Source organism: Sciurus carolinensis, chromosome 6 (assembly GCF_902686445.1).
Source record: "Sciurus carolinensis chromosome 6, mSciCar1.2, whole genome shotgun sequence".
Taxonomy (NCBI): Eukaryota; Metazoa; Chordata; class Mammalia; order Rodentia; family Sciuridae; genus Sciurus; species Sciurus carolinensis.
This window is the reverse complement of record NC_062218.1, coordinates 149061517-149076665: the sequence shown is the minus strand read 5'-3', so window position 1 is coordinate 149076665 and position 15149 is coordinate 149061517. Positions and strand designations below refer to the sequence as shown.

Genomic DNA, 15149 nt, shown 5'->3' with positions numbered 1-15149 from the left:
TTGGACAAATATTTGCATATCTGACCTCACAGAGGGAAATGTAGAATTTTCATAGAACACAATGATTGAGCTCTCTCCCCTGAGAGTCTGGTATATCTGGCCCAGAGTGGGACAGGAACATTCATAGTCTCATTTCTGATGATTCTAGTGGGCAGTCAAGAGTGTGGCCTCTCTAAGCAGACCATTGCCCTACCAGGAAATAAGTTTTCACGTGACTCCCTGTATAGGCCCCTCAAACAGCTTGGGAGACCTTGGGGGAAGTGGGTGATTCATGCCTTAAAGGGCTCTCATGCTGACATGTGAAATTTCTCTGGCTGCAGTCACATTGCTGCAGGAGTTCCTCGAGACTTCGGTAGCAGCCCCTGCTAGCTCTCTGGGTGCCAGGCTGCCCATTTGTGGCCGGGCTCCGAGCCTGCTCCTTTCCCACCTGCCTTTGGTCCCTTGCTCCACCTGCCATCTGGCGTCCTGTCTGTTCTGATAATCGCTCTGAACCACCTGTCCTTTACCTTCCTTCCGTGCGCTGAATCAGAACTTGCCTCTGAAGCCCCCAGCGTACCAGGTCTGGGCTGTGCTTTCTTCCACCTTCTCAAGAAGCCTGTCATTGGTTTCCCTGGTCCTTTGCTATAAACCAAAAATAAAATGAGAGTCAACAGTAAGGACAACAACTAGAGCTGGGGGGGTTTCTTTTACTACAAAAAAAAAAAAAAAAAAAAAAAGGAAGTATCAGTGATTATCTCCTAATTGCCTGCTATAAAATCTGTAAGGTGGGTAATATACCTAGGAAAATGGTGAGTGCTGAGCCAATGTTTAACAATCCTGGCAGATGGAAAAGGAAATGCCTTTTTTTTTCCCCCCTTGGTCTGTAAGCAGCCAAGATTTCAGCAGAGTCCTTGCTTACAAGGGCCACTTGCTGAATGTTTTCTAGACCAAAGAAAATCCTCCTGGCCAAGGCATTCGCAGGGGCTCAGCTAGGCCCCTCCAGACTCCAGCGCAGCTTCCTCCTGCGGCATGCCCCCTACCCTTCCAGGAGAATGCAGTAGACGGGGAAAAGGAGGCGTCCGTCCGTGGCTCTCTGCCTCTTTTCCTTAATCTTGGCCCTCTGTCCTTCTTTGGAAAAGATCCTGCAGCACCCCAGTCCGCTCCAGATCGGCGGGCGGCCCACCTGCCCACACTCCCTCTGTAAGGTTCAGCAGGGGTCCTGGACTGATGGGTCCACACAGGGCAGGAACGGGTCAGCCCGTCTCAGCGGTGCCTCCCTTGCCCCCAGGGCCCCAAATAGCCCCCGTAACACTGTTGGCAAGAGGTGGGGTCTGGCAAGATCTGGAGAACCTTCTTCTTGCTTGGCCGCCGCAGGCTTCCTTGGGCTTGTATCATTGGGAAAAGTTGACCCAGCAATCTGGTTGCCACTTGAATGCACGTTTACTGACATAGGACTTGCCCATTTCTTTATCCAAACTAAATGTCAGGCCAGGGCCAAAACATCACTTCCCCAGACGAGATTTTAGCCTCCAGCTCTCCAGCAACAACAAAGCAAGTCTGTCCATGACATTAACACAACCATATGGTTACGTATATTAAAAGGGAGTCAGGGCTGGTGGTGTAGCTCAGTGGTAGAGTACTTACCTACCATGCCTAAGGCCCTGGGTTTAATCTTCAGTCATCACAAAAAAAAACAACAAAAAAAGACAATCAAAGGTCAAATGGGGTAAGTCAGGGTGCCTCCTCCTCTGTCCCCACCACCCTGAGACAACCGTTATCAGTTTTCTGCATGTCCTTCCCAGAGAAGTCTCCTGTACAGAAGTGCGCAAGTATGACGTATATAAGCTCATCCTTAATCTGGGTTAGGAAGCATATCATAGCTAGTTCAGGACTTGGCCTTTTCTTTTTTTCTTTTTCTTTTTTTTGTTTTTCTGGTGCTAGGAATTGAACCCAGGGCCTTGTGCATGCAAGACAAGCACTCTACCCACTGAGCTATTTCCCCAGCCCCTTATTTTTTAAACTTAAGGAAACTTTAAGAATATTTACTATGGTAAGCAGACAGGTAGATAGTCATAGAGCGCTGCCTGATTCTTTTTTAATGACTGGTGGAATTTGTCCAATAGTTGAACCATTGTGTGTTGATACACATATATGAATTTTTCTACGGTATTCATTCCTAGAGCATGATTGCTGAATTGGAAAGCATGTGTGTTTTGTTTAAATTTTTCCCAAGTTGTACCAGTTGAGACACTTGCCAACCACACATAGAAGAAGGGTCTCCTGATTCCCACCTCCACCAAGTCTGTGCATGCTCAGCGACCACATTTCTTTAGAATAGACTTTCATTCACTAGATCAATCAGTCAATCAACAAACATTCAGTAAACATTCACTCTGTGGCAAATACTATGCTAAATACTGGGGATATAAAGACTACTGGGGATATGCCCCTGATTTCAGGAGCCTTTAAACCAATGAGGAAGCAAGAAGAATACCAGAGATGACAGAACGTGGATCCCTGTGGAGGGACAATGGGTGCAGATGTGCTGTGAGGACTCAGGCACAGCTTCCTTACACTGGGGACATCAGGGAAGCTTCTGGGAAGGCTTTCCACCTGAGTTGGATTTTGAGACAAAAATCAAAGCTAACTAGAGAAAGGAGGGCTTCTAATAAGGACGGCATAAGGAACGCGGGGTGTTACCAAGAGACGATCTGCGCAAGCTCTTTGGGGGCTCTTTGGAAGGAAAGGTCCAAGTCCAGCAGAAGAGACGGAGGAGGTGGGGACATAGGAGGAACCGTGCCGCAGAAGGTTTCCTTCCAGAGCTGGGTGCAGGTGTCCTGTGTATCTCCATCACTAGCTCAGTGGATTCCTATAGCCACAGGCTGCTGCACCCAGGCAGTGACAGTACCGATCTGAACTCGGGTGAGTTGTCATGAAAACTGAGAGGAGACTAGCAGAGCGGAGCTTGGCCTCCTCTTCTCAGCCTTCAACTTAGGAACACATCCCAGCCAGAAAGGATGCGAAACCAACAGCGTGGCTGCAGCACAGACCCCTCCTACTCCAACTGTGGTCCTTGGAGCAACAGCGTGAACGCAACGGGGAGTCTGTTAGAGATGTGGGTGCTCGGGCCCCGCTCCAGACCCGCTGAATTAGGATCTGTGTTTTACTAAGATCCCCAGTTGATGTGCGAGAAGAGCTGGCAAAGTGTGGAAGGGTCCCGGCTTGGGCATCAGGTGGAACTAGACTCAAGTTCCAGCAAATTATTGATGACTTTGCAACCTTGGACAGATTACTTGACTGCAGTGAACCCCATGTGCCTCCTAATCAAAAGAGAAGAATGATAGTAACCTTACCAGCACTGCTTTGATGATTAAATAATGCAAAAGAAAGCATTTAGCAAAGGGCCTGACTTCGCTCTTCATGCTCAATAAAGGCAATCTAATGATCATAGGACCCTGGAGTGTGAGCTCCGAGATCACCTCCTTCAAAGAGGGTTGGCATGAGTTTTAGGTGTCCTACAATAGAAAGGAATCCAACCAGTTGAGGACCTGGTGGCCATAAAGCTCTATCTTGAATATCTGGTGACCTCCCAGGAATTTATATTTCTTTTCCTTCAGAGAAGTGGACTGGCCAAATAGCCAGTGGTGGGCAGAGCCTCTGCTTCTATCTAAGTGCTCCAGATGACAAGTTCCTAAATGTTAATGGACCACAAGGAAACGACGGGACTGGGGTCAGAGGGACCATGAAGAGCCTGGCCTGCAGAGGCAGGTCTGTGGTAACTGGATAAGATTAACGGACGTCTGTTCCTGGCACCTCCAGGCGGGGCCTGCTGCCAAGACAGAGTGTAGCAGGCCCTTCAGAGGAACCTTTTTTAAAATGCATTTTTATGTGACTGGATGAAAAAAAAAAAAAGTATAGTTTTAACAAAGAGCTGTAAAGAGTTAATCAGTGGTGAGGTACCAGGGTGCTTAACCACTGAGCCCCATCCCCAGCCCTTTCTATATATTTTATTTAGAGACAGGGTCTTGCTAAGTTGCTCAGAGCCTCGCTAAGTTGCCAAGGCTGGCTTTGAACTTGCGATCCTCCTGCCACAGTCTCCCGAGCTGCTGGGATTACAGGTGTGTGCCACCACTCCAGGCTCAACAAACATTTTGAGTGCTTTCACTCTGCCAAGCACTGAGGACACATCCAGAGACAGTCTCTGCCCCCGTGACACTGAGGGTAAATGTGCATGGGATAAATGACTGGCAAGTCATTTTAAATGTGTCCCTTTGGAAATAGGAACCTGGGAGCAAAGTAGTGCATTGTAAGGGGCTAGAGTCCCGTGGAGCGGCACTGTCCTAGCTCTGACCCTAAGTCAACACATGATCTCAAGCAGTTCATTTCCCCCCTCTTTTGTACTCAGTTTCATCATTAAGGGTCTGGCTTTGAGGGTCCCCAAGCTTGTTCCCCACCTCTGGGTATCCATGGTCAGGCTTATTGGTGCCTGGTCTGGGGGTCGAGAAAAGGAATTCTGGAGTCAGGCCATCTGGAATCAGCTGAAGGAATCCCTCCCACTTACTGTGTGACCTTGGATAAGGGACTTAACTTCTCTGGGCATCATTTTCCTCATCTGAATTTTAGAGATTTGGGGAATACTGACCCTCAGCTGTGGCTGTAGGGATACAATGAGGTCATGGACATACTTGGAACATAAGAAACACAGTGGACAGGAGCTCATACTCTTATCGTGAGAAATGGGCTGAGAGTGTTTTGGGGGAGTTGGTGAACTGGTGAGTGGCATCGGAGGCATCCAGGACTCTGGCTAAAGGAATCTGGTTTGCTGAGGAGCAAACCCTGACAAGCTACGGACCACAGCAAGGGGAAGCCCTGTACTAGCTGAGATCCAGGGATCCCAGCTCTGATTGTGGATTTATACTGCCTCACTGGGTGACATTGGGGAAGTCAGCCCATCTCTTTGGATTTCAGTGAAGTTGAGGTTAGTTTGATCTCAGCCTGAAACTGCAACAGTCCCATGAGGTCAGGTGAATGGCATTGATTGGGAAGGTAGGGAGGGCTTCAGGAACATGAGCTCCTGTTATGAAGACTGTGCTCAAAGCCAGAGAGGGCGGATAATGCATGTGCCCTTTGCAAGCTTTTGGAAAATAGTGTGGATGGTTCACGCTGGCTTAGGGGGCGATGGAAGGAAACGCAGATCTGATGCAGTTTTACTAGTACTTGTCCTTTCAGTACGTTGGCATTTCCTGGATATTGTCTTCTGATATGAATAAATTGGGGTGCGAGGGTTGATTCTTAAGCATACCCCAAATGAGAGGAGGGGACGCTTGAAGAGTGTGCTGTACTCCTGTACAGTGTGCATGTCAGTTTCCACCCATGGCTGTCACCTGTGCCAACAGCCCCAGAAAGGACAGAATGAGATTCCTGGAATCGCTGCATTTGCAGTTAGAGAAGACATCTGAGAACTCTCTACCCATTGGGATATATATTTTTTGAATCTCAACTTTGGTTCTTACTTGTAAAGCTCATCAGTCAAGATTCCCTCAGTCTATTCTTTTTAAACACTGACCCTCTTCTAAACTGTGATTCAGCTGTAAACTCTGAACACACACAGAAATGGCTTTATGTGGAAACTCCTTTGTAGAGTGAATTTGTCATATTGAACTATTCAGAACAGGTGGTTTGTTGAGCTTCTGCTTCAAAGAAACCTGTAGTTAAAAGTTCTAGAAGATACAACCTCATGGAAAACTCAGTCTCTATCTTTGAGGCTGTCACCTAACTTCTAGAGAGATTAAATATGGACAGAAGAAGGTGAATTTAAAATAGGTCAGGTCAAGATGGCGGCCTGGAGGGAGGCAAAGCTGGATATTACTGCTGCTGCTGCTGTCCCAACGTCCCCTCTCCCTTCACCACCCAGTGATGCTGTTATGGCATCAAATCCTGAAGGTAAATAATGGAGCCAGGCAAGAAAGAGGGAGATGGATGAACTGTCAACAAAACAAGATATAGGTCAATATGTAATGAATGCCAAAGGGATGGTACTAAGCGGCAACTTCTATAAAGATGTTAAAAATTGGAAACCCATGAGTCAGATCCAGCCCAGAGACAAAAAGAAAAAGAAAAAAAAAGAGAGAGAGAGAAAAGAAAAAAAACAGGTCACTTATCATCTCTGCTTTATCCTAAAACATCAGACTATTTGGCAAAGTGGATCAGCATGGGAACATTCCACCAGGCAAAGCAGCCACCATACTTCAGATAGGGAGACAGGTTATGACTTGCCAGATCTGTACCTCCCACCGTCCTAAAATGTCCTCATCTGTACCTTGGTCCACTTCCCTCATTCATGTTATATGTGAACATTCCAACTTTAGGAACTCATTATTGCAGTTCAGAACACAGAGAACTCACTGGAAACTGGATAAAACCTCATGGGCAGGTGGGACTTTCTCCTGGTTATTGAAGTCTAGGTAGGATTTTGGTGGATAGGAGAGGATTTTTCAAAATGTTATCGGAAGCACAGAAGGAAGGTAGAATGCAGCAAACAGACCACCAGACTGAGCTGAGGGTCCACATTGAGAAGTAGTAGGAGTATAAAGGAGAAATCCAAACTTCAAAAGACTCTAGATGCCATATGAATTGATCATGCTAACAGTGGAGGTCTAAAGATTTTCTGAGTGTCATGAGGAAAATCAAGTTTTAGGGACTGCAAAAATCATACACAGGAAGGGTCAAAAGGAAGAGAAGCGAGAGACAACAACCCGGGCTTGGAGGATGGTACAGAAATCCAAGATGGCAGGCTGGAGAGTCTGGGCATGGTGGGAAACAGCAGGAATGGCGAATAAATGGTGAGACACTGGGAGGGAAGAACTTCCAGGACCTGGTAGCTGGTAGATATGGGGAGTTGATTGACAGGGAATGATCAAATAAAACTCAGCAATGATCAGGCCAGATGCAAGACTGCAGTGAAGATTGCATCATCCTTTTCTCCAGGCATGCCAAAAGTCTGCTAATGGGGGCCTTCCTTCCAAAGACTCACCCAAGCCTGTCTCTTCCAGGAGAAAGATGTGACTCCAGATAAAAACCTACTGACCAAAGTCCGAGATGCTGCCCTGTGGCTGGAGACCTTGTCGGATGCCAGACCTGCCAAGTCTTCCCACTCCACCACTTCCTCCATTGCTGACTTCTTCCTTGCCCTAACCATCTGCAACTCTGTCATGGTGTCCACAACCACTGAGCCCAGACAGAGGGTAAGGATTAAGGATGGTTGCGGTGGAGGGGTGGAAGGTGGGAAGGTAGGAAGGTAAGAAAGAATAGGGTGGGTGAAAGCAAGGAGAGAAGCCCTGATCAGAGAGACAGGACACTTAGGTCCTGGCCAAGAGTTACCATGTCATCACTGTCAGACTTTGAACTGGTCTCTTATCTTTTTTGAGTCTGTGTCCTCATTTTAAATGAAATGGAAAAAGTTACATATGAGCTCTTTCTGCAACTTTCAATTTTTTTTTATCTGCCTGTAAGATAAATATTAAGAGTCAGTGTTTACTGAACCCTTGGCTTTGTGCCAGCCCCATAGGAAACACTTGACCTGCATTATCATTTAATCCTTACAACCCCAAAGCCCTATGGATTTAACAAGTGAAGAAATGGTAAGTCTAAGAACTTCACTAACTTAATGAAAGGGTAGGGTTAATACATGGAAAAACTATTATGACTTCATAATGATTATTAATATCATGTTATACTGGTCTCTGCTTTTATATAGGGATTAAAACATAATTAACACTGAGTGGTGTTCTCCCCATGGAAATATGTAGATGATGGTCACTCATATAATGTTCTACTTTGAAACTTACTGAAGTGGGTTTGTCTTTAGTTATCCACAAACTCTTAAAGCTCCCTTGGGAGTTGCTGATGATAATAACTTGGTGATATAACTTGCAGTTATAAAATCAAGGAAAGGCAATTCACCCAGGCACCAAACCACAGCCTGCCTTTAGAAGCCCAGATTCCAACCTACCTGAGAAGTTACTTTGGCCACAAAAAAGTCAACAAATGATCAGAAGTTTACAGGGAGATTTGAGAGTCAAAAACCATTATCTGAGAAATTATTTTTGAGAAGGGAGGAAGTGCCATTTAGGAAGAGATAGGTCCAATTATCAGTTTCCAAGTTCATAAGGGAACTCAAGTTAGCAGAGCGCTCAAGAGCACAATTTCTGGAGTCAGGCAGACCTAGATCCTGGGTTCCAGCTCATTCATGCTGGGTGGTCATGGCCAATATATGGAACCCCCTCAGTGCCTCAGCTTCCTCATCCATAAACCAAGATATTGATAGTATCCCATAAAGTTGCCAGGAAGATGAAATGAGACACTGCATGCAAAGATAAAGCAGATACCATCAGGGTTAAGGTTTGGGGAATGTGAACTCATACACCAGTGCCTGACTTTCATCTCATTGTCCTTCCTGTGTCATGATCAGAGTGCAATGACAAAGGAAAATGGTCACTGTCATCCCCTAGAAACAAACATGTGAGCTCCCTCATTTCATGGGTGGGTAAGTTGAGGCCCACAGAAAAGAGACTTGCCCTTGATCTCAGAAGGTCCAGATAGTTCTCCTAATGCAAAATTGTGTTCCTGTTCTGCAGGAGATAACTTGGGAGTATTTCTAAAATGTAACATTCAACTTTCCTGCTGACCACAGGTCACCATCCCACCCTCCACCAAAGCTCTGGGGACGTCCCTGGAGAAGATTCAACAGCTCTTCCAGAGATTGAAGCTAATGAGCCTCAGCCAGTCGTTCTCATCCACTGCACCCTCTGACGCAGACCTGGGGGAGAGTTTAGGGGCTAACATGCCCCCCACAGACTTGGACGAAAAGGACGATGCATCCGTGTGCACTGGAGACTGCTCCACAGATGTTGGCTACAGGAGCAGCACATGGGACCAGGGTGACATCCTGGGGTCCGAGTCAGGGGCATCCTTGGAGGAGGCTCCAGGGGCCCCAACTCTCAGCCTGGCCAGCCCCGAGTTCTGTTACGAGGCGGAGAGTCCTGACGAGGCAGCCCTGGTGCATGCTGCTCATGCCTACAGCTTCACGCTGGTGTCCCGGACACCTGAGCAGGTGACTGTGCGTCTGCCCCAGGGCACCTGCCTCACCTTTGACCTCCTCTTCACCCTGGGCTTCGACTCGGTCAGGAAGAGAATGTCTGTGGTTGTGAGGCACCCACTGACCGGCGAGATCGTCGTCTACACCAAGGGTGCAGACTCGGTCATCATGGACCTGCTGGAAGACCCAGCCCATGGTGAGTCCCGCCTTCTAGGGCTCCAGGGACAGGGGGTGCTGAGGAGCAGTGTCAGATCATAATCAGCTCGAGTTATAGTGTCACCTCGTCCCGCAGACCCCAACTGGAACACAGGACCCCACGATCCTTGAAATACACTGCATTGACATCACTCCGATTTGGAGAACCATTGTTCATTAGTGTATGAAAGACTCTATACAGTCTTGGAATAGAGAAGACTCTTTAACTTGTCCAGTTTCCCAAACTCATTCCACATGGATTATCCACATGCAATTTTTTTTTTTTTTTTTTTTTTTACATCAGAAAATCCATTCAAACCTAGAATATAATGTGCTCCTCGCTCTTCACCTTGGAGAGCAGTCACCTCAACCCAGGGAGAAAAGTGACTTGGAGAGATGATACGGTTAGCTAGCGTTGAATCCGGGGTCCAGGTACCCTGAATCCCAGTGCATGCTCTTTTCGGGCTGCCAGAACTCTGCACTGGGCTCAGTTCACCGTGGGAAACCTCAAGCGTCCCTCTTTATCATCCTTTTCCCCCACCTCCCCCAGATGGATTTTCATAAACTTGCACTGAGCCAGAAAAATGTTCCAAAGTCCCTACATATCAGTGTCCAATTTTGGAGCAGCATGAATTAGTGTGCAGCCGCTTCCTGATTGCTAACAAGGAGAAGACAGTTATGGGCCATGATTCTCCCAGGATAGTAGATTCCAGCCAAGCTTTAGAATTGCCCAGGCAGCCCTGCGCCTACTGCATTATCAGCTGTGGATCACAGCCAAGAGGTTCATGGGGATTGATTAGTGTTTAGAATGGGAAGGGAGCTAATTAGTTCTCTTCATTCCCAGACTCTGGCAGACAAGCAAATTCAGTGCTCCTGAATTGAGGGAGCCAGCGCACTCTACCCCTGGGCGGCAGCCATCCAAGTTACCTAGGAAATGTTTGTCCCTCACCTGACTGCAAAATGAATTAGAGATGCTTCCAATGAAAGACAATGCTACTGTAAGAACTGAGAAGAAAAACTTTGAAAGGGGAAAAAAACAACTCTGGTTTTAATATATATATATATATACAGTGTTTGAACACTCAGTTTGACTATGAGTTTCCTGGCAGCCTCAGCAAAAAGGGAAACTCAAAGACTCATAAATGGAAGACAAAAGAGTTTAATCTTAAGCACTGGTGTCTTTGAAAATAAAACATTGTAAGACAATGCACAAATGAGATGGGTTTAAGGCACCTGAGCAATGAGAAAATAATACTGGAAAGGATTTTTATACCGTATAAGAAAAAGCCTTAGAGTAACGTGAGAAAACCAGAGCTTTGTTGGACTTCTTTATGTTTATGTCACTATAAAGAATATTTAGTTTTGCATGGTATGCAGGTTTAGGTGAGGTGCACCTGTTCTGTTTACTACTTAGGACCTCTAGAGATATCAATCCAGTACTGCTAAAGGCAGATTCTGGTGTCTTTTCCAAGCTCAGCTTCAGAGTGCTGCCATTGATGAGTGACATCTGTGATACTTAAAGGAAGTGGTGAGGATCTGGCTCCTGCTCCACACCAGCCAACCCAGTCTCCAAAGCCTTGCATTTCTTGATTAAAGTATTACAATTTCAAGAGAAAAAGACAAATGTCTTCTGAAAGAAACTTATTATGTAGAACTTCACAGAGGGGACTTTGAGTAGCGCACAAATATTTTTCACACTAGATTTATAGAAAATGCAAAAAAAAAAATTTTTTTTTCTAAGATCATCTCCTATATAGGAAGAAAACCAGACCGAGTAAGGCTAGTGCGGTAAAGATTTAGCTAACGAGATCCAGGTTTTCATTGCTTTGAGACCTGACTTGATAGAAGAAAGCAGCAGATGACTGGATCGTGGATAGTCAGAGAATCATCTCAAAGTCAGGTAGCCACCCAGGGCCACCTTAGGGAAAGATGGCTACAGAGAAAACACCTTAGGTATAAACAACGATTTAGACATTTGGTCCCAATTCAGCAGGGTTTCCATGGGACCTAGAAATCTGAGTTCCAGGTGATTTTTATGCCAATTGGTGTTTGAGAATGATACTGTAAAGGACCTGCCAGTCTTAAATAGCACTTTTTCCAACTAGGCTTTGATGAGATGTAGAGAGCAGACAATTTAGGGATTCCTGGAGTTAGCTGCCAGGCCAGGAGAGCTGTACCATGTTCCTAGAGCGCAATAGCTGGACCTCTTCTGGGAAGATCCCAGGGGGATTCTTAAGCATTTTTGTGCATGGTCTTATGGGAAATTTGATTATTTGACAGTGACTGACATTGATGTGGAAAAGAAGCTGAAGAAAATCCACGCCCGGACACAAAAACATCTAGATTTATACGCAAGAGATGGCCTACGCACCCTGTGCATCGCTAAGAAGGTGAGAGCAAATTCCTCCAGGTATGCTTTGAGTATCATCAGGTACCTGAACAGCCTTGACCTTGCTTTGATCTCTTTATAGAAGACCCTTAGGGCTGGTTGTTTTAGCATTTTCAAGATTAGCTGTTCTGATTTGCCACAAAAAATCCATGACTTTGACCATTTTGCTGGAGCAGAAATCTGAGCAGCAAGATCCCCTATCAGTGTGGTTTTCTCATTCTCTGCTTTGCAGTGTTATATGTAAAGGGCAACCTGTAACTCATTTTCATGTTACAATTTTGCATTATTTGCCTAGATTTAAATTTGGGGGGACTTGTTCACATAAAGTCTAAATTTTTGGCTTCTCAGAAATTTGGAGGTCTGGGTCTCTGATGAATGGCAGCCATCAGCTACAAACATGTAGCAATTGATTCCCTTGATGGGGGACATGGGGACACATTCAGCAGTGTTCCACTGTGGGCCACAATCCTTACGGCACCCTACTGAATTGCCCTGGCCCAGTAATTGTCATGTAGGTTAACTGCCTCATGCTCCACAGATCTTTGACTTTGCAGCCCATGTAGGAGCAGCAGGCAAGAGGGCTATGACTTGCAGAGTAAGGCACTTCTGACCAGGCACCTCGCGTCAGGTAGGAGTGCCGTGATGGGCATGCATTGCTAGATAGCTACTCTTCTGTAGGTCCCCAGGGCTCTTCATTTCTTGTATTATGCTTAGTGCAGCATAGGGACTGAGTGCTTGCTTCAAAGTCAGACCCCACTGTGTTCTAGTCCCACCCAGTCTCACCACTTTTGGATCCATAACCTTGCATGTGTTTCTTTGCCTGAGGTTTTTTTTTTTTCTTCTTCTGCAAAATGGTGCTAACACTCCCTACCTCGTTCACTTATCGTAGAGATTAACTAAGGTTAATGTATATACAGTGCTGGGGACAGTAACAAGTGCTTATTACTCTGAATTAGAATTATACCCTGACCACCTTCTGAAGTTATTTGTGCATATTTTTTCTCCCTAATAAACTATGCATTCCCCAAAGCAAAATGTCTGTGTCCTGTGGATTTGTGCTATCATGTCCCACACAGGGACTGGGAATATTTGGTGCTTGGACAAAAGAATCATTAATTTGTATAAGAGAATGCATGATAGCAACACAAGGGTCTACAAGTGCTAATGGACTCAGGGAAGAGATGGCACCTGTGTGCAGGACAGCAGGCTTAGCAGAGTGGTCCCTAGACTATGCAGAATAAGGCTGCCCTTTCCTCTCCAGCTTCTTGTTTTTTAATTTATTCTAATTAGTCATACATGGCAGTAGAATGCATTTTGACACATTGTGCACAAATGGAGCCCAACTCCTTCCTCTGGCTGAACATGGTACAGTCACACAAGTAGTGCAATCATACATGTATATAGGGTAATAATGTCTGTCTCGTTCTATCATCTTTCCCATCCCCACACCCCCTCTCCTCCCTACACTCATGTCTGCACAATTCAAAGTTCCTTCATTCTTCTCTACCCCCACCATTATGGATCAGCATTTGCTTATCAGAGAAAACATCCAGTCTTTGGTTTGGGGGGGTTAGCTTATTTCACTTAGCCTGATAATCTCTAGTTCCATCCATTTTCCTGCAAATGCCATAATTTCATTCTTCTTTGAGGCTGAGTAACATTCCATTATACACACACACATGTACACACATTTTCTTTATCCATTCATCTGTTGAAGAGTATCTAGGTTGGTTCCATAGTTTAGCTATTGTGAATTGAACTGCTATAAACATTGATGTTCCAGCCTCGTTTTTGGCCCCTTGCTTTTGAACTGATATATTCCATTACCAGGCTTTGAAATTCCCCAGGGCTGACACTTTCTCATCATTGGATCTTAGCTTGCCTGCCACCCGTAGAAGAAACCTGAACAGCCAAAAGAAAGCAACCCTCTTCCCCAGTTATCCTTACTCCATCGTACTCCACAGTATCATTCTTTCGAAGCACTCCTTAAAGTGATCTTTTAACATACTGAGCTAATGTCTCTCATCTTCCACTGGCTCGCCAGCCCAGGCTTCTTGGCCCTCATCTGTTTGATCATCTCCAGTGCCCTGAGCATGCTTGGTGGTATAAGAACATAAGGATCAATCTTTCATTGATAAAACATTGAGGAGAGAGCCCCATCTGATCATGTGGTGAAGCTCACACAGGCCTAAGCAGATGTAAGAGGAGGGATTCCACTTGCTGACCCACCCAAGGTTATTAACAAACCTCTTCCTGTCCTGAAGGTAGTAAGTGAAGAGGACTTCAGAAGATGGGCCAGTTTCCGGCGCGAGGCCGAGGCATCCCTTGACAACCGAGATGAGCTTCTACTGGAGACAGCACAGCATCTGGAGAATCAACTCACCTTACTCGGTAGCTAAAAATAAGTCATCATTATACCAAAAAAAAAAAAAAAAAAAAAAGGCATTCTCTAAGTCAGGAAGGAAGTTCTTGGCCCCGATTCTGATGCCACTACAGAGTTGTCTCAATTAGCAGCCCTCCCTGGGTGCCCTTCCAGGTATTTGGCATAAATGGGCCTTGTCATTACCCAACCCGTTTCCCCAGGATGCCTGGGAGCGTTCCTACACTGTGCTGGAAGCCGCCTGTGAGTTTGGCTCCTTCTCCAAGAGCATATTCCTCTGTCCATCCAAATGCTTGTTGAGCCCCTACTAGGGGTCAGGTAACATGCTGGGCTTGGGGGCTAGGACGGGAGCAAGAACTCAGTCTAGCCAAGGCATCAAATAAGTAAGCAAGTAATTTCATCCCCTCTGAACAAGTGATGGGCGCTGGGCTGGAAGAGGGACCAGAGGAGATAGAAGTACAAGTAGGAGGTGCCAGCCTGGGCCAAGGAGGGCCTAGGAAGACCATTAGCTGGAAGGGAAAAGAACAGCCCTGAGGCAGTGAGGGAGAATTTTCTAGGCAGAGGGAAGGACCCAGATGAAGACCCAGATCTGAGGTCCTCTGTGACTGAACCAAAGTGCGGGGGAAGAATTGAGAGGTAAGAGAGGCCAGTGGGACCTGGACTGTGAGGGATCATATGCTAAGTGTGTGACATGCTTACCCTGAGCCCTGCTCTACGGAAGGTAGAGCGATACACTGGGGGAAGATAAGAGGCACTGAGACTAGGAGACAGGTTGAATCCCTACTAAGAAAAGCACTGCAAAAGGGGAGACTTTGTTAATCAAAATTAATCTCCTCACACCTTGGGAGCAAGGTCTTCCCAAGAGTGTCTGACAGCATGCAGTGGCCCGGAAGTAACACTGCCCAGAGGATGAGGGCCAAGTTCAAGCCCTGTCAGGACCTTGCTGTATGCCCAGTGACACATCTCTTTACTTCTCTGGACAACTCACATCCCTTGAGTACCCAGCCAAGCAGAGCCCAAGGAAACAGACCCAAGCTGCTGTAAGATGGTGTGCCTTTTCATATAAAAGGAAGCAACAAGATTTAATAGTACGACTAACTGTTAAGCAG

General features: G+C 46.1%; 1 protein-coding gene across 7 annotated transcripts in view; it reads left to right on the top strand.

The window, feature by feature from the left end:
- Atp10b (ATPase phospholipid transporting 10B (putative)) overlaps positions 1 to 15149 on the top strand; it is a 333470-nt gene that overhangs the window by 283232 nt on the left and 35089 nt on the right. For all 7 annotated transcript variants that reach the window (XM_047556625.1, XM_047556626.1, XM_047556624.1 and 4 more), the window contains 4 exons: positions 7032 to 7223; positions 8672 to 9272; positions 11552 to 11661; positions 13925 to 14051. In XM_047556625.1, coding sequence (XP_047412581.1) covers positions 7032 to 7223; positions 8672 to 9272; positions 11552 to 11661; positions 13925 to 14051 — 1030 coding nt within the window. The remainder of the gene's footprint in view (positions 1 to 7031; positions 7224 to 8671; positions 9273 to 11551; positions 11662 to 13924; positions 14052 to 15149) is intronic.